This window comes from Typha angustifolia, chromosome 8 (genome assembly GCF_048772165.1).
Source record: "Typha angustifolia cultivar Huaian chromosome 8, ASM4877216v1, whole genome shotgun sequence".
In the NCBI taxonomy this organism is placed as follows: domain Eukaryota; kingdom Viridiplantae; phylum Streptophyta; class Magnoliopsida; order Poales; family Typhaceae; genus Typha; species Typha angustifolia.
Window position 1 is genome coordinate 12174610 of NC_133246.1, and position 19489 is coordinate 12194098.

General features: G+C 36.3%; 2 protein-coding genes and 1 long non-coding RNA gene across 3 annotated transcripts; 2 read left to right on the plus strand and 1 right to left on the minus strand.

The window, feature by feature from the left end:
* The first annotated feature begins 2363 nt into the window (after window positions 1-2363).
* On the plus strand, window positions 2364-8150 carry LOC140765491 (uncharacterized). Its single transcript, XM_073104609.1, has 3 exons — window positions 2364-2813; window positions 6746-7043; window positions 7212-8150. The coding sequence occupies exons 1-3, from the start codon at window positions 2435-2437 to the stop codon at window positions 7900-7902; spliced, it is 1368 nt and encodes a 455-aa protein (XP_072960710.1). The 5' UTR covers window positions 2364-2434; the 3' UTR covers window positions 7903-8150.
* Window positions 8151-9160: 1010 nt separating this feature from the next.
* LOC140765492 (uncharacterized) lies at window positions 9161-16965 on the minus strand. The gene is made up of 9 exons (XM_073104610.1): window positions 16891-16965; window positions 15836-15963; window positions 14561-14633; window positions 12294-12376; window positions 11612-11650; window positions 10160-10230; window positions 9955-10069; window positions 9768-9876; window positions 9161-9449 (listed from the first exon to the last, which is right to left on the minus strand). Exons 1-8 carry the CDS (start codon window positions 16940-16942, stop codon window positions 9808-9810), a joined length of 630 nt encoding a protein of 209 aa, XP_072960711.1. The 5' UTR covers window positions 16943-16965; the 3' UTR covers window positions 9161-9449; window positions 9768-9807.
* Window positions 16966-17116: 151 nt separating this feature from the next.
* On the plus strand, window positions 17117-19165 carry LOC140765168 (uncharacterized). The gene is made up of 2 exons (XR_012105147.1): window positions 17117-17254; window positions 18719-19165. It is a non-coding gene; the product is annotated as an uncharacterized lncRNA (long non-coding RNA).
* Window positions 19166-19489: the final 324 nt, after the last annotated feature.

Here is a 19489-nt window from a genome sequence, read left to right on the forward strand (position 1 = left end):
GTTCCATCATTTTCTAAGTATAAATTATGCTTAAGGTTTTGCTTCATCCATTGCCTTCTCCCCCAAAATCTCTTCTAGGTTTTGTCAATATGTTGTTCTATGTCACTGGGAAGCATGATCTTCGAGAAGACATATTATATCCTCATGGTCGGCACAAGATTTATGTTGTTGCTTTGAAATATGTATTCTAGTACTAATCTTCAAATTTTTTAGTTAGGAATGATTTGAGATTCTTGTTAATTCATTTTTTGCTCTGTCTTTTTGTTATTTGCCGTTAATGTTTGTATTCTATGCATCATAGTTATTGAACTTAATTATCATTTTTTTTATGTTTTATATTTATAGTTGTATGTTTTGTACTTATATTCCTATTCTATTTGAAAATCTTTTGTTCTCACGATTTGATAGATAATTTGAATTAATCCAATGATAAAGACTAGAAAAAGAGATTACACTTATCACATTTAAGTGTCAACAACAAGAAAAAAAAATTAAAACTAACAAAAGGGTGAAAAGGAACAGAGACTTTGACACTCAAACTCAACTAAGTTAATATCTTGTCATAAAGGAAGATAATTTGAATTAATCCAATAACAAAGACTAGAAAAAGATATTACACTTATCGCATTTAAGTGTCAACAGTAAAAATAAAAAAATTAGAACTAACAAAACGGTGAAAAGGGATAGACTTTGACACTCAAACTCAACTAAGTTAAGATCTTGTAATAAAAGAAGATAATTAGGGCCAAGGAGAAGGCAAAATCTCCTTACAAAAAGTATAGGTTGTCTAAAGTATGTGCGATAATTTCTTGTTACTATACAAATAAAATCAGATGAGGGTTTAAATTGGTGTGTGATCGACATTTGATGATTGTGTCAAGAACATCTTTTAAGTTTTAAGTTGAGTTTCATGGAGTCTCACAGGAACATCACTTCTTCAGGAGGTAATTAATGTATGAAAGAGTGTATCAAAATTATTTCTTGGCAAATTCAAGTTCATATGATAGTAATGAAAATTATCGTAATTCTTTGATTGTCTATCAACAGTGAAAATGTACTATATAATACGACCAATTTAAAAAATGAAAAAAGAGATGAACTCCACAAAACAAATTTTTTCATAAACAAAAATTTTATTCATGGAATAACAATAGTTGAGCAAGCAAATTGAGATTGTCATGGTGAAGTTGTCACCCTTGGACAAACGATAAAGAGAGCATTTTTAATTTTGTTACGGTGTGCATTTAGTATTTATTCAATAGTATTCAATTTTAGCGCAATAATAATAGTTGCCCATTAGAATTTACGCCTTATATCCAAAATCTCTAAGATATTGATAAATATTTAGGAATTGGTTGTTTATTAATTCCTCGATTTTCTTTAATGGATAGTTGAAAAAGATTAAAAGGATAATTCTCTTTTTACCCTCTAAACTATCGCTATTTTCTACATTGACTCATTGAATTTTTTTAGTACATAATAACCTATTAAATTTTTTTCTGATACATAATGGTCTCTCTAATGGAAAGAGTCAAGTGAGGTATTTCTGATAGTTGAAGGGTAATTTTAAGGAGTTATTGTGAAAAATGGTGATAGTTCACTGGTGAAAAAGAAAATCGCACGATTAAATCTAGAAAGATGACGGACTAAAACCAATAAAGCAGAGTTGATGTATGTTGTGTTAACAGAAGCATCCACAATTTTTTTCATAATTATATTATTTATTTTATATATTTTTTAATTACTATTTTTATTTCCGCATCATAGGCTTAATTCTTATTATTCTAAAATTATAATTTGAAGAATACTAATTATGTGGCTAACTAGTTAGCTAACCGAGGAATAGAGAATTTCAGATTCATTGGGGTTGGATATTTATCCTCTAAACTCCATAGTTTGGTGTATAGAGATGCTTCGGGTATAGCTTTAGATTCGTAAAGTATTTTGTGTCCCTTTGTGGTAATTTATTGTCGATTTACATAAAAAAATTTTAAGCACCAACATTTTGACAAGATAAAAAAGATTAGTGTAAATCATTTCAAAAGATAGATTTAGAAGTTGAGAATAATTCAAACCTTAGAATCATTTTAATTTCCCTCTCTCCTCTCTCTCCTCTCTCTCTCCTCTCTCTCACCTTAGTTATTATATAAATAAACAACTATTTGATTACTGAGTCTAGTAAAGACTCGAATTAAACACCACCTTGAACTCGGGCTTGACTTCAACTCGTCGCATAACCTCCGCATGCGACGATCCATCCGACGGTGGATCTGAGATCATTATTATACCAAATTGAGAACGTGCCACACAGACGATTCGGATCCGCTCAAATAGGGTTTGCAAGAACAAAGTTTTGCTGCAATCGAAATACGTGGTTGACAAATATTTCTTCCCCCTCTTCTAAGCCGTGGTCGAAATCGAGCGAAAGAGAGAGATGCGTCCTCGCGAGAAAGAAGAAGAGGCGCCGCCGCCGGCGGAACCTTCGCCTGAACCGTCGGCGCCGCCTGCTAGGACCGGCGGAGGTCTCAGCAGCATGGTCGTCCGGCCGTCGGAGAGCGCTGGACGAGGAGGAGACGCTAACGAGCCAGAGGAGCCCCGTGCCACCTCCGCATCCGCCGCCCCCGGGATCCGGAGACCCGACTCGCCGGATGCACGCCGCCGTGGCTCGCTTTGGGACACCCGCCGCCGAGGCTCGCCGTCGGATCCGAGACGTCGCGAGCCGTCGCCGCCCTTCCAGCGTCGTGGGACCCCGCCCGGATTCCGCCGCCGCGGTAGCCCTCCTGGTCTCCATGCCCGATTCCATGAGAACCAAGGTCTGCGTCAAACCCTAGATTCTGGAAGAAGTACTTAGGGTGTTGATTGCAACTATCTTCTTGTGAAATATCCTTTCTTTGGTTTTTTTTTTTTGATCGGTCTAAATTAGATCTTAAAGGACACGAAAGAGTTTTCACCTAGCCTTGCTACATACGGTTGCTCAATGTTCTTTTGCCTTACCCTCTTTGATCCATAGATACAATAATTGCGCTTCAAATTTGTTCTTTAGGAAATATACTAGTGTTTTCAACAATAGTCATTTTTGGTACTTGGTAGTGAGTAGACACTAAAAGGGAAAAAAATCTGGAGGTAATTTGAAACCATGCACTACTCAATGCATGAAAATGCTACTTCCTTTTCTCTTGCAATGAAGCAATGAATCATCAGATGCTATTTTTAGAGTAGTATTCCTTTCATGTACAGTCAGGTAGAGAATGAATTTTCTGCATCACAACAGGAGTGAAGAGTCTCTATATCATGCTATATTTTGATCGGCTTCATAAAACAAATCTGAAGTGGTTTCAGCATGTTATACTCAATCTATAAAATTCCTTATGACAAATTGTTGTGAACTTGAATTAACTTGCATAAAGTAGCATAACCTGAAGATGAAGTGCAAGGCCTGAAGCCCTTATCTTATCCGAAAATAAAATGAATTTGCAGGATAAGATAAATTAAGAATTTCCTTCACTAGAACTTTCACTTAAGCTCTCATTACTTTAGATATCTTGTACCATTCTTTCCATGACAGAACTCTGATCTGGATTAAAGTGTTCCAATACTGGAAAGTTCCATTATTAGGCTACGATAATTTCTTGGCCTTGTTCACTTTAGGAATAGGAACAATTATAAAATAAGTATTCATATTTGTTATTTTGAAAATGAGGTCTTTATTTTAGGAATAATTGTTTGTATATTCACTTGTATTCTAAAATAAGGGTGTAATAATTTACCTTTGATATGATATAAATTGAAGGAAGATATCAATTTTTTTTTGTTTTTATGTAATTACAATAAATACTTTTGATTTGATATAAAATAGATTGATGGGTTAGATATCAAGAGTAAATTAGTAATTGTATTAGTGTGTTATAAGATATAATTTTGATAAATAATATTTGTATTATAGAATATGACTATTATGAATGTTTAGCTGTTATTCTAAAATAAAAAATTATATTTCAGAATAAAGAAAAAATTAAAACTGAAATAAATGGGGACTTAGACAGAAAATAGGAATGTTGGACCAACCTTCTTTTACCTTTGTCTGACTAACTTATGATAATTACATCTATTTTTAATGATAAATAACGTCATATTATATCAGCCTTTGCTGTGGTTTGATAGACAAACATTCTCTTCTTCACTCTAGCATACAACTGTGTCCCCTTGAGGCGTTATGAATTTATGATTTTATCAGATAACTATAGATTAAACAAAGGTTATGTGGTCGCTAAGACAATTCATGGCAATTTTTTTTAATCTTTTGGAGCATAGAGTCACATGCATATTATTATCATTTTACAACTTCCATTAGCAGACCTGACAACCATAATGAAAATTTTTATAATTGATTTATTTTAGGAACTTTTTTTTCAGAAAAATCATGTTGCCTGCTGGGTTGTGATTACTAATATATCTTTCGACATAATTTACTTCCTTCTTAAACATTTATGTAAAAGTTTAGCTTATCATCGATGATCAACCAAAAATATGGTTCAGAAAATTTGTATATGATGAATTCAGTAAAAAAAATGTTATATATTTTAAACCTTCGGCGGTAGTTCCAAGCAGCTACCTTTAATTCTTTTGCTGACTTCAATGTTCAGTGTAATGGTCAAGCAGTACAAGCTTCAGTATAAGCATGGAGAATAAATTTTGCTGTCCTGCTGTAACAATTCCAAGTTGGTTGGCTTGGGTGCAAGATCCTTGTCAATGAAGTCAGAATTTTAGCATTTATTTTGGTTTTGGCAATTCACTTTGTCAAAAAGAGTATTGGCTATGACTGAAGATTTAGTGTGCTGGATGGATATACTGGCTTAGTAGAGGCTAGTCATGCATGCATGCTGTTAGTATATAGTATCCTTAATTTTGCTGCCATTTCTCCTAGAGGCAAATAGCATGGTTTGTCCTAGTCTCCAGTGCTGTATGCTTGGGCACCTCTTACGATGGAACAAAGTTTTCTTAAGTTATGCTGCTAATGATGCAATTAGCAGGTATTGGAACTTTTTACTAGGAAGTCTTGAGGATTGCGAAGGAAAGTTATCTTGCTATGTTCATCTGGTTTATCCGTTCATTGAGAGAGAGAGAGAGAGAGAGAGAGAGAGAGAGAGAAAGAGAGAGAAAAGGATAGAGGGAGAGGGGGATAGAGAGAAGCCTTTCGAGCTTTTTCATCAATTTGATACCACTGCAAAAGTTTGATGCCTGTCGACCACTATTTTGAGCTCATTGGAAAATTGTGGCCTTCAAAGTTAAAATTGGGGTCTGTTGGAGCTTCTTTTGTGTTACTTGTCTACATATTGAGGGTCATGTCAGTATTATCATTCAGACATTCGGCAAAATTAAACTTCTCAAGAGAGGCTGATTTCTTTACATTTACTACTTGAAGATTGTGGCACTGGGTGATGAAAATAGCAAACATCTTGATTAATACTTCTGCATAAAAAGATGATAATATTGGTTGCCTGATAAAAAATTGACACCTGACTGAGGATATAAAATATGCTTACCAGATGCTGCTGAATCGTAGGAAACTAAGAAATGTTTACTATCATTTGGATGAAGGAAGAAGAATGAAGGATGAAAAGTAAGCCGGATAAAGAAATGATTTTATGTGATAAGGTTGATCACATCTTATCTCAGATGATAAATGATAAGGCCAACTTTGTTCCTAACTTGCATGAGTATGCAGAAATAGTTGATACTTGGTTCTACTGACACATTTTATATAGAAGCACATTGTTGCCTTTCGGCCTCGAAAGCAGTCTGATGCGGAAAAATGGGTAAAGTCTCTTATTGTTTAAATAGCCCATTTGTCATTATGATGACTTATAGAAAAGCTGGCTCAGATGGATTGGTTCTTTCATTTGCTTGCATCTTTAAGTTTATAGACCATTGATGATTCATGAGGGATTGCTTCTTGGTCCTCCGGAATATTGTCTCGTAGAAGGTGGTCCTTCTAAAACTTTTTGATGTTTGTTAGAAGAGCAAAATTTAAGTGCTTCAGAATCAAGCTACTAATGCTGAAAATAAACTTGAAGGGAAGAAACACAGTAGAACTTGGAGGAGAAATTTTCCATTGTATCATTATGAGCATTTTGGTTCTATGTGGCTTTCTTGGATTGGGGTTAAAATTAGAGGAGAATGGACATCACGATTTATCTCTACGGATGATAGTCTCTCCAGAAATTTGGCTTTTCTGCATATCCTTGGCAGCAAGGATGCTATGTGGTATGAGTTAAAAAATTAGCTTCTTGAGTAATCTCATTAGCATTGGATTTTGCCTGAAGCACGGTTGAGGGATGGCTCATTTTACAGTAGTATCTCTGAAGCCGTATGGGATGCCAATGCCAATTGGATAGAAGATTACAGTAGCTTTTATTATGAATCTTTGGATGTTTAGGTCTAAACTGCATAATGAGGTAAAGGCAACATATTATTTAGTTTTGACTTTTGTATTTCTGAATGACAACCATTGTATGTTGCAACTTATAGCTACATTGTTGACACGAATTTCTCACATCTGACTTTGTAAATATATTTGTCATCCACATTAACCATCCTTTCCTGCTAGATTGGATCTTTTGCTGCAGGTCATTCTGTTTAACTACCTGTTAGTACATCTGTGATGTAAACAGATTATCTCAACTGACTTTTCTTATTTTCAGAATTAATATCTTTCAATTTAAAGCTTTGATGGTTTTGTTTTCAGGATATCATGCAGGTTCTCTTTCACCTCCACGTAGGCGAAGGCCAGATGATGCTCACTATGGTCCAGATTTTGATCACATGATTGGCACACGTTACGGTCGTGGAATTCGAGGTGGTAGAGGAGGTGGGAGATTCCGAGAGATTTCACCACATCATGGCTTTGGGAGGGGTGGGCGATCATCTGGAAGAGGCTACAATGCATCTGGAAGGGGGCTACCTGCCTTTGAAGGAGAATATGTGCACAGAAATGATCCCAATTTATCACCTAGAGAAGGTGATTGGATCTGCAGAAACCCCACGTAAGTCCTCTTCTGGTCCCAACGCTGGGATGCCCAAACAACTGGACTCGAGCAAAATCAAGGCTACAATGGGCTTCACCTAGTTTTGATTTCTTTTTCCACTTGGTACATGCTTTTTCTCTCTTGTAGGTCCTGCTCATCAAAACTAATATCCTTCTTTTGTTTCAGTTGTGGCAATCTGAATTTTGCTAGACGAACTCACTGTAACAACTGTAACAAATACCGCTATGGACCTGAAGTTCATGAATCCAGCCGCAGCCCCCGGAGAGCCTATCCGAAATCTCCTCCCCCTCGAGGGTCTCCGACAAGGGATCTAGGTCCACCAATTGACCGTGGCTTGCGAAGAGATGTGGACAGATACAGGTCCCCGCCACGTAATTGGGGCGCAGGAGATCCGAGAGAATTTTCAGCTCGCTCTCCTTCAGGGCGTGTTGGACGCATTGCAGATCACATCCGAAGGGAAAGATTGAACTATCATGAAGATCTCGAGTATAGGGATAGAGGGAAATTTGACTGGATGCTGCCGGAGGAGAGGGATCACAGGGGACGTGGGCGGGATGGTTTTCTTCCTGATAGAAGAGGATATGATCGACGGTCCCCATCACCTCGTGGTCCTTGGTCACGAGATTTAAGGGAGAGAAGCCGCTCTCCTATAGGGGAAAGAGCACTGAAGACTTCTTTTGTGGGCCGAGGTCGAGATGGTCGGGATTATGTTGATTCATATGCAGGCCGAGGTCGGGCTCGTGATGTGGATGTCGGCCGGGGGCGTGGTTATAGGCAGGGTGCTGGTTCTTTCAGAGGCCAAGGTCGGGGTGATAGGCGGATCATGGCCAATGGTAGGAATGATGATATATACTAGAGGAAGATAAATCATGATCAGACCATCTGTTGGCGAAATTCTGTGGTATCAGATACTTTTTGTGGGGGAGAAATCTATCAGAAACAGAAACTTCAGCTTATAAGTGTTAAGGTCCTTTTTGTGTTATTGGTCAAGAGAATTTCTCACTGTTCCAGACAATCATTGAGGTTTTGCTGGGTTCTGTGGCTAACAGAAAACTTCGTGTGCATGTTATTATGATTATGTTTCTGTACTTATTTAAGGCCTCAGCATTGCATCAGATTTTTTTCTTTCTGTGCTTCTGGTTGAGGATTAACACTAATTGATTGCTTTTGAGATGCTTCGGATTTCCAAGGCTAGGTGGAGGCGAACTACTTCAATCCGTGGACTTTGATGTGACCGGAAACTTGACAATCTCCTGATCCTATATCTTTATTCTTTCATTTGACAGTATCATCGTTCGTCACTGCTTGTCCTCTGATACAATGTTCATGGTTTACGAGGATTGCAGCCTTCACACTGATGTCAATTTTCTCCTTATTGGAATGTTTGAGATGTGAATAGTGGTGCGCTTTGGATGGATGGCACTGCAACTAAGACTCAGTTCAAAGGATATTATGTTTGCAATAGATTGCAGTGCTCCTACTGTTTCTTTCAATAACATGGAGTGGTCTGTAACTCTGGACCAAAGACAACACTGGAAGGTGTAAATACTTTCAGGTTGGTGTTGTGTGTTAGCTAGCCCAAAGTATGCAGGAGGTCCAGTTTTACATGCAGCACACTCTTATAATGGGATTGATTAAATTTGAGTGAACATTAGCATTGCACTCGCTCGTTGGATTGCATTAAGTTGGGTGGTCAAGGGTTATGTGTCAAAACCCTTACATGCATTGTTCATTCCTTTAAACAGACTATCAGGTTACTTTTTGTGTGCATGTGTGTGAGAGAGAAAGTATCAGGTAATATTTATATGCTTGCATTATTTTGAGAGAAATCAAAGATCTCTTCCAATGCTTTTGTGATCAAATGTAAATTCATGTATGCTAATTACTCTTGCACCAAGAAATACAGTTTAGTCAACCTATGTGAACTTCACGTACAAAGTATAGAAATGCAGTAAACACTCTCGTTGAGGTGCTAATGGTCTCTAAAATACAAGCAAACTCGTAATATCTTGATAAGAAGGGAAGCTCGTGATCACTCATAATTCATTTTTCAACCACATCTGTATCCCGTTGATGCTCAGGTAAGAGAGTTAGTGAACTCATGATTATCCATCTATGAGAATATCAGATGTTAAATATCTAAAGAAATTTTTTTGGAGTCATATCATTTTTAACAGCAGCTGACTCGTGTTTACATGTTTTGATCATTTATTTTTTGGGAGCACAACACGCCACCACAATATGTATATTGACAACTATCCATATACTTTCCCTATACTAGAGACAAATGAACAGATAATATAGCAGTACATTTACGTACATTGAATATCTTATGGCCTATCGAATTTGAACAATATCTGGCCCTTCCCAAGACACGTAGCTCATCCACACGTTAGTCTCCAGCTGCACAAGCAAAACCAACTAGTGATAACAATGTCGTCGTAAACTGCAATCTAGGGCAATCAGCGGAAGCAGTATGTAGTTTATAATGGTTATGGAAGCTGCGATGAACTGAATGTGGTGAGAACTGAATGAGCAATAAAGAAATGTCATGCTGTGTTATTTTCAGTAAAATATGAACCATACTGTCAAATAACTTAAATGTTTGACCTATAACCCTATCCCATGTCTTGAATGGAGATCTACAGTTGTTGTTCAAGCCAATACTTGCACATGCAAATAGTAAGAATGACCAGAAGTAAGAGGAACCATGAAGCTTACCAATACTGAATCTAAGTTTGAAAATAAAATAGCTTCACGGCTATTTAGGCCCACTTGTCTTTGATGGACCTGCTCGCTCCACCATAACATCATATAGTTTCTTGCCATTCTGCAAAAGAAAATTAAGACAGCATAAAAAAAAACCCCCGATACGTTATAGAACATTCCTTCAATCCCAGGTACTCACGAATATCACTGGAAAAAAGTGAATTTGTCCTTCAGGATTGGTCTGTGTCTCCTTGAAATACACCAAGATTGGAAATTGTGGCCACCAAAGCTCCCAGTTCACAAATGATGAGTACCTGTATGAATTTTGGAGCGCTTTAGTTATTGTACATGAAGAGCAACAAATAACTAAAGAAACCATAAAAGAGGTAATGATGTTATCTCACTTCCAACGATTCTTGCCACCAACAAAAACATTTTCACCTGATTCCTGCAGTTGATCCCCAACTTTTACCTCCTAGAATAAAAATAAACGAAAGAATTGAATTAGTGGAGAGAAAAGAATAGATAACTTAGCTACTCTTTGAGATTTAACATTAAATTTCATACTCTCCCCTTGTAAGAACATCCAAGAAAGGAGCCCCACAAGCAGGAGCCAAATATGTTATCATACATATGCCAATATTTCTCAAGATGAGCTCAAACAATGAAACTTAGAGTACTCTCAAAATTTTCGCAGTCAGTTCCTGATAAGCTGGATGCCAAATACTCTATGATTACCCTCAAGAATGATGCAAATGCCTGACTTGAATCCCCATGCTTAAGTGAGCTTCCAACTGACATGTTGCAGCTAGAAACTTCAAATATGAATTCTCATAGAATGCATGTATGAAATCCACATGCTAAATAGGCTATCAAACTATGTGTTGCACTGAGACTTGAAAAGCCTTAAAGAACTAATACAAATACATGATCATTCAACAGACGATTAGGGAACATGATCAACCTGAATCTAGTCTTGTTTTATTGTTGATATAGAGCACATAACAAGAAGGGTGTATAAGCTTATGGAAGTATGCAATAGGCTAATTTCTACTAATCTACTATCTTGGACGAGCAAATTATAGTTATAGTCAACTTCAATGAAATAAACAATAATCATTCAAGCTCCACAATTTGGTTTGTATAACTTAAACTACAACTTATTCTGTTTTGGTCTTATATAGTTTATTATCTAGCAGGGTTACTCCCCAGGTTACTCCCAAGGTAGGACACACTTTCGTGAATTTAGTAGAGAACATGGGAGTATAGGAGACACTTGGAAACTGGTGGCAGAGGCCATTCTGCAATTATATCACTTAATGCTCATAAGTCTTAACACAATACTATGATTATGTATCAAAAAAGATAACCTAAATTGCTAATCCAATTGTTTGTCTATAGAAAAAGTAAGATGAAGTGCACCGATCTATATTATTCTGAATCCTTGATCGAATCATGTGTTTGTTCAACTCAATGAATACTGACAGAAAGCTTTTGAGATTCTTTTAGCCGCTCTAGATTTTTTCTAAGAAATTAGATAATTCGGGGAAGCTGCTATGCTCCCCATTATGGGAACAGCATCTCTATAATAACGGGCACTGAATAAGAAAAAGATAGCAGCTGCTTACTTCTATAACATTAGTTCTGAAATTCTCCATAGAAAGAGGACAAATACTCACTATTATTCTCCAGTTTCAATAGCATGTAAAAGTCTATAGCCCTTTGCAATCATTAAAACTTATGCAACAGAGTAAGTGCATATTCAACCATCTTCAGGTTTTGCAGCTTGTGCCAAAGTGTCTTGCTTAAACAAGAGTATCTAAACTGAGACATGCTTCTTTGAGTAGAGAACTAACCAGGGCTTCTTCATCAAAGACAAATCTCACTCTAGTTGTCTGCAATTAAGTAATCAAATGGATCAGAATTAAAAAAAAAAATTAAGATCAACAAGAAAATCCAAAACTAAAACCGAAAGGGAATTTGCCGATAAATCCTCAAGGTTCTAGAATAAAAGTTCGACCAAAATTAACTAATGGGGAGTTGAACACTCCTTGTTTGGTTTGAGACTAAGCTTTGAACCCAATTAATTAGTTTCATTTCTTAGTCTTGATTTTTTTAAGAATAAACTTGATTAGATATGAAAAAGATAAAAAAATATATTTAGTTACTAAACCAGTTTAAAATCCCTAAACGAGTTCGAGGGGTGGTATCTAAAACTCAAAGCAAACATGGCCTTATATCCCAGTGTGTTTCCACATGACATAACTATGCTATAAAGTGGCGACTATGCATCTGCCAAAACATAAGAATAAAAAGAAAGAGTGAAACGCAGAAAGATTTGGCAGGCTTAAACAAAAAGGATAAGTTATATAGGAAGGTCAACCCCAAAACATAGGTTTTCATAGTTTGTGTGATAGCTATTTCCACAGATCTTCAAGAAGAGAAGATGTCAATTAATAAACAGAAGAATATTGGACACCAAGGACTCCAACAGAAAATATTAACAGGGAAAGCACATTTCCATCACTGTAAACTCACCTGGAACAATAGGAGCAATCCAAGTAGACCTACTGGAGCAGCTACTAGTAGATTGTCAACATATGCAAATCCACCTGCTATCCCTGCTTATTTATGTTCACAATCAGCATTTGGAAGAAGTTAATGCGCTGATAATTAATTAAAGGATCAATTAGTTCGCGATTTCCAAGAACTGTTCTAAAAAATGTGAGAAGTTCTGTACAAGTAAAGTGCTAAAAATGCTTTAGGACTATCAAGTTCAAGTACTATTCTTCCAGGGCCATTAGCAGAACACTTAATCAAAATCTCCTTGCGCAAGGTGAAAACTTGATCAGTTCCACACAACAAATACTATTTAACTGATTAAGATGGTGCTTGTTTCAATCTTCTGTTGTCCCTCCATCTCTTGGAGCATGGTGCCACCTCATGACTCATAAAATATGATTTCGATTACTTTGAAGGAATTGTACCTTTTAAAAACAAGAGATAAGGGCAGCAAAAGATCATTTCATCCATTGAATTCAGTTCATAAGGCATCTGCATATCTATAGGCTCCTGTTACTTGTACTACATGAATTCCATGCAAACCGACAAGTTTGTGCTTCTTTCATCATTTGTAAGTTGCCTTTGTTCTCTATGTCCATTTTCTCTCTATTTCTTCCCCTCATTCCTTTCGTTCTCTCCCAAATTCTTTCCCTTTACTCTGAAAACCATGAAAGCACAGAACAGTGACCACACCTCTCCACCATCAAACAATCATCCTCTCTTCTCCTTCATAGGTATGCATAAACAGAAACAAGCAAACAAATATCCACATAGTCATATTTGTGAATGCATATATTTACACATCTATGTATGCATCTTTTAATGTTTTATACACCTTACATTTATGTGATCTAAGCAAAGGATCGCTGTGCCCACTTGCCATGTCGATGGGTTACTGGAACCTGGCTTGGGGTGTGCTTATGGCATGGCCCTATGCTGGACTATGCCAATTAACACACTTACACAACAGCCAATACCAAGCCCATATCACCCGATATAAGTGATACGGGTATAGTATCAAGTAGCATCTATTATGTGCCATCCTAGCAACTAATTTCCCAAATAAGAGATTTAAGATTTTCTTTTTCCAAATCCTATTACAAGGTAAAATTATACTCCATATTCACAACCTGTATAGTGCATACAATTATGGTGTACCTGTGCCTATCCTAATCCCATTGTAGGTTGTTCCTTTGTATTATGGTTATCACGTCATAAAAGAATTACACTAGCTAGATATACATATGGAGAGTATATAAGGCGCTATAATGAGCATTACTATCAATAGATGGGTTCGAAGGATAACTAATAGTATTTGACACAACAAAAGATAAAATTATACTCTATATCTGTAACCTGCATACAACTATTGTGTGCTTATGCCTATCCCAATCTCAGTGTAAGTTGTTCTTGTGTAATATGGTTATCACGTCATACAAGAATTGCACTAGCCAGAAATATATAGAGAGTATGTAAGGTATTACAATGAGCAATTCTATCAATAGATGAGTTTTACTAATAATATTTGATGTAATATTCTTGTGTTATTCTTGTATTGGTAAATGAAGCAATTCTTCTACCTACTATATCTTTAACAAATAGATCATTTATTGCCTTATCTAATGATAAAAAAAACTCTAATATAGCTTTAATACATATATTAAAATCAAAGATATGTATAAAAATCCTAAAAAATGTATTAGATGTATGTTTGTGTACTAGTGGCATACTGGGCATCTTGACAAGGTATCGACACAGCACGTGCCACTAGCACAATAATCCTTGATTTAAGCATTAGGAATGAGTTGTAACCTGTCATGAGTTAATGGGCAGGAGTATGTGCCAACTCCATGTTCACCTCTGCCTAAAGGTGAAGAATATTTAATAGTCGTAGTACTGCACAATTTATAATAATCAGAATACAATTTTCTTTAGTTTTATCCAACTGCAAGCCAATTTAGAAACATGTTCAAATAAATGAAAATCGAAAGGATTGTAATGGCAATACAAAATTTATTTACCGTAATCCAACTGCAAGCTATTTAGAAACATGTCCAAATAATTGAAGATAGACTGAGCTATACATTCAGTATAAGTTTGACTAAGAGTAAGTTTTGACATCTAGAAGTACAATACGTGTCAGTATGCACATTACATGATAATCTGCTTTTGTAGAATCTAAAATTGATTTGGCGACTAATAAACTATCTTGGAACTTTGTGCTTACTGTCTGCAAAGCTCACCAAGAATAACAATTGGTAATCGATAGTCTGGGTCAGGGATCACAATTTCTCTTTTCCTTGCTTTTCTTCCAACCTGCAAAAACAAAGATAAATGATCACATGAGAACAGAACTTTGAATCCACAGATATTTAAATATGGGATACAAGGTTGAGCAAAGAACTCGAAAATAATGGAAATATCAAATATCCATATATAAGTTCAGTAACTTTAAACAATCAGAACAAGTGAATATATCAGGGCAAAATTTTCTTGAGTTCCTATTAGAAAAGGAACATGCCATCTAGAGCTGCTTGCGGTAAGTTTTCCTTCAATGCCACTTTTTCTTACTTTATCTTTGATAGCAAGTTGGTATTGGATAAAGGAGGGATTCATTTGTTAAACATGTTACTGGCCTTTGAAACTATTCAGGCTTAAGAAGGTACTGATGAAGGTTTTTATTGAGAATCTGACAAGCCAATAATTGCATAGTATACCCTTGATATATTACTGATGAAAAAGGCAGTTAGTGCCATTAAGTGACACTGATTTTAGAGGATCTCTGCAGTCATGTGATCTTCAGCAGAACAAGATTTCACCATGTCCATGGTGATCTACCTTGTTCTCTATAGGAAGGAATACGCCACTAGTGGACTTTAACATGATATAAACACAAGAAAGTCATAATTTTTTCTGAACTTGTAAAGAATTTTTTCGCAAAGTAAATAGAATACCTGCGGTCATCATGCTTATACCATAATGTGAACATATAAGGTGCTGTAAAAGCTAATCTGTCATTATTTGACAGGAAAGTAAGATGGAAAATTGGGTAAATATCAGTTCCATTAATTTAATCAAAAGGATACTACAGCTCAAGAAGGGTGAGAAATGCAGGACAACCACAGAAAGTCTTGATCTATTGGTGGTTTTCAGTTTTCACCAATTGGTTAAGATCAGTTCCATTAAATTAATCAAAAGGACTATACCCAGGAAGGGTGAGAAATGCAGAACAACCACAGATTTTTCACCTGGAGCGAAAGATAGATACATCACATAAAGACTCACATGGGGAGAGAGAGAGGGGGGGAGGGGGATTAGAGGAGGGGAGCTGACATGTAAAAGAAGAGAGGAAAAAGTATCAAAACATTCTGCTATGATAAGGGCTCGCTTCCTGTATCCTTCTTAATAAGTATGATGACTGTGTCCTTGATGTGAATGATTTAATTTACCGGACAGGAAAGTTAATAAAAGATACTTGAGAATAAATTATGCATAACAGAAAGGTGATTTTTATGAACCATCGATGCAGTTGCAGCATAGCTTCCATGCTTGCCGGCATTCTTCTGACTGATTAGGTTCTTGGAGTAGAGAGTTCTTCTGCACAATGACTTTGAGGAAGTCAAACAATATGGGATAACTTCTCTACCTGATGAAGGAAAACAAAAGGAAAAATACATCATTAGGATCTAAAGGAAAGCTGTTAAGAACATATGAGGAAACCACATAAAGCACCTTTCTATTATAAAACAATTAAATGGAAATAATATAGCAGGTTGTTGTGAATGCTCTTTTTTCCCCAAGGGCAACTTGTGTCTTCCAATACAGACCTGATCCTATATTATCGTCTTGCATAACGACATGCTTCCATTAGTCAGCCCAAAATTTTCTATTGACAATTCTAGATCATAAACAAAAAAAATTTACACTTTACAAGTCACAACCTGTTCGAGGTTTGACAGTGACACCTGGATAAATAGAATTTCTGCTTGGTATATAATCAGCAGGACCAGTGACCATATTGATGCATTATTGGCACGAAGACAACATAGGATGACTTTATTGGTAAACTTTCGGCCCATCAAATGTTAGGTATCTAACAAATCCAAATATAATGAAAGAAGCTACAGCGAAGATACACGTGAATGACCAAAGGAGAATATCTGATTTACCAATGAAAAATAATCTTCTACTTCAGAAATCTACCGCATTCAAATCTCGGGTACTAAATATAGTTAATATCTGATGCTTATTTGCTGTTTAGTCGTTCAAACATATCATCACATGTTAATACCACTACCTTAATAAGCACATCAAGTTGTACAGAGCCTATCCTTCCATTCTAACACGGAATAGCAAAAGAACATGAATGCTATTTGATTTGAGAACATTCTTGAAAAACTAATGAGAGTAAAGACATATTTTCTAACAACCATCATCAGCAGCCAAACTAATAGCTTTTGACGATGCTTGCATATAAGACATTATTATTGTGAAAACCATAATATTAGAAGTTCAAAATACAAAATTTATACACTTCGTCGACAAAATCGCCATATGAGTTTAAAATGGATACCTTTGCTTGGAGTACAGAGGAGAGAAGGGGATAACAAGAGCGCGGTGGCCATTTCCCAGCTTCTCTACTCCTCTTCTCACCACCCATTTATACCTCCTTAGAGGAAATTAAATTTCCTCTTATACCCACCTTATTTATGCTCAATGACACCCAACTAAGAAATCAATTCTCCGTCAATAGGAATATAGATAAGGATATTTTAGTAAAATTTTATATCCTATCCTTGGAAAAATTCCCACCACCAAATCATGCCTAATTGTTGTGAGCTTTACTTGAGTGAACCCCTTCGTCTTCCCACCACCGGAAACCTTATATTCTATCTCCTCTCCAACCCAAACCCTAGTTTGATACCTTCGAGGCCAAGGTGAGGGCGCCTTTCACTTAAAAATTTGAATTAACTATGTTAATTTTGCATTTTAATGTGCTTGTAATTTGGCCAAGCCTTTGGTTCTTAGCAGTAGTTTCTTAGCTCCTCCTGTTAAGATAAATGTAGGAAAACAACGTCTAGGGTAAACCTACATAGAAGAGGAGGATTCCAAAACCAACGTTACTGAAGAAAAAAAAGAACATATTTTGGATGTTTTATCAGCCGCATTGCATTGCAAGACATGTGTAGATCTGCAGCTAAGTTGTCTGCCTGGGAGTTGGAAGTAAGAAATCGAATTTTGTCTAGTAGAAGTGATTTTTCTTTTATATTGTTGGAAAAGATAGCGAAAGACCCATCACAAAACTCTACCCTGAGAGAGGATGTTAGTTAAGGCCGGCCTGCAAGGTATACACCCAGAAAATAACAATATTAGCTTGCCAATCAGCTTCAGTCTTCCTAGCAAACAAAGGAAATTTCTTCAAAATGAGGTATGATGGTGTTAATCAGTAAATGTCTTCAATAATAGAGTAAATGCCCATAGCCTATCCAGCGTTCTGACAATGATGTCAATTGTAGAAGAAGTACTTCTCATTGCTCTTGCTTTAGGTGCAACTGTTATTTTTTGAAGAGAAGTGGTTAAATTGATATATTTGGAGGCTCTGTATTTATTTGTTGTTATCTATTTCTTAAGTTTGCCATAGACTTGTAAACCACTGCAACCTTCTTTGTTCTCGATGAGCTTGCTCTTTAGGAGGAGGGCATCACTTGATGTGGGGTGAGGCTTGTCCCTTGTATCTAAGAAGTCATGGATTTAAATCTTGAAACTATATTATCAAGAATGACGGTAAGTCTGCGTATGTTCCCCCTCCTAAGACTCGGTGTAGGTGGGAGCCTCATGCACTAGTACAACAAGGGGGCTGCAAGTAGCTCGAGCTTGACTCATTTATAACCTGGGTAGCTCGAGCTCATCTCATATTTCTATGTGCACCTATGTAGCTTTAGATTGTTTCGGTTGTTTCATGCTTATTTCTTTGTTACACGAAAAACTTCCACCATGTCACAAAGAAATGTGTCATCATTTAAGATTTATGAAATAATCCTGACTGGAGTGAGAATCCTTCTTCTTTTTAAATACTCAAATTTGTCATGGGAAATAGCTGATAATTCGAGAGAAGACTATTGTTCTATTGATATGCTAAACACAAGGTGAGTGAATAAAAAATTTTAAACTCTACTTGCTTGTCATTAGGTAGAATAAGCACATATATAGATATGTAGGTTTTCATCACTTCTGATTTAGCATAAATGACATCGTTTTATAACTCTTCTACTACCCAAAAAGGTTGCCATAATTTTATAACTCCTTAACTAAATTATGATATACTGTATGAATGGTGCTGATTCCTTTCTTTCTGCTTGCTCTTGCTGCATTGATGTGTTCTACCTTCTTGAACTCACAAGCGAGAATAAATTTGCTCCTGAGGATTTGAGGAAGAAGAAAATTGTTCATATGGTTTATTTAATTGAGTGGGTGCTTCCCTGCTGAATCTTGGACTCTTGGAAAGTACTTTGCCTGATATGAAGAATCTGAATCGAATGGAAATCAAGCTCGAAGAAGTTACCTATTGGAGTCTCTTAGACTGCTGATAGAAACACATCAGCTGGTCCACCCCCACGCCAAGCTACTCAGAAGGCAACTCTTTATGCACAAAAGCCTGGGTCTCTTGGTGGGGATAGAAAGAAGCTGAGGCATGTTGTCATCAAAAATAAATCAACCATGCAGCTTTCCTTCACCCAAGATTAGTTTCCTTCATAATGTGGATGACTGTATCTTCCTCATCTCTTGTATTTATGCAAGGCTATTTGCCATTGTCATGCAGTCATGAAGTTAATGGCCTTCTGTTTTAAGTTATGCTCCTGCTATCTAAACTTCCCACATCTTGTCTTGCTTTGTGCTATAGACTTTTATTAGACTTATAAAACCTTGTCCTAATGCTATGGTTGGGCAAAGCAGAGTAAACTATATATATGTATATGATTTATTATAATAGGTTGGATCCTCCAAGTATCTATCCATTTGTTAAAGGTATCTTTTTGTTGAAAATATAAAATTCGATATTGCAAACATTTAAAAGATCATTTTTATCAATAAAAAAATAATTAGAATCAGCATTTCGATCCTTTAAAAATATAATAATTGTCTAAATTCATTGAACTCTTTCCAAAAATACC

Coding starts and splice junctions, on each gene's coding strand:
- LOC140765491 (XM_073104609.1), top strand. CDS start 2,435: ATGCGTCCTCGCGAGAAAGAAGAAGAGGCGCCGCCGCCGGCGGAACCT. Junction 2,814..6,745: donor CCGATTCCATGAGAACCAAG/GTCTGCGTCAAA, acceptor TTTTGTTTTCAG/GATATCATGCAGGTTCTCTT. Junction 7,044..7,211: donor TGGATCTGCAGAAACCCCAC/GTAAGTCCTCTT, acceptor CTTTTGTTTCAG/TTGTGGCAATCTGAATTTTG.
- LOC140765492 (XM_073104610.1), bottom strand. CDS start 16,942: ATGGCCACCGCGCTCTTGTTATCCCCTTCTCTCCTCTGTACTCCAAGC. Junction 14,634..15,835: donor ATGCTGCAACTGCATCGATG/GTTCATAAAAAT, acceptor TTGTTTTTGCAG/GTTGGAAGAAAAGCAAGGAA. Junction 12,377..14,560: donor ATTACCAATTGTTATTCTTG/GTGAGCTTTGCA, acceptor ATAAATAAGCAG/GGATAGCAGGTGGATTTGCA.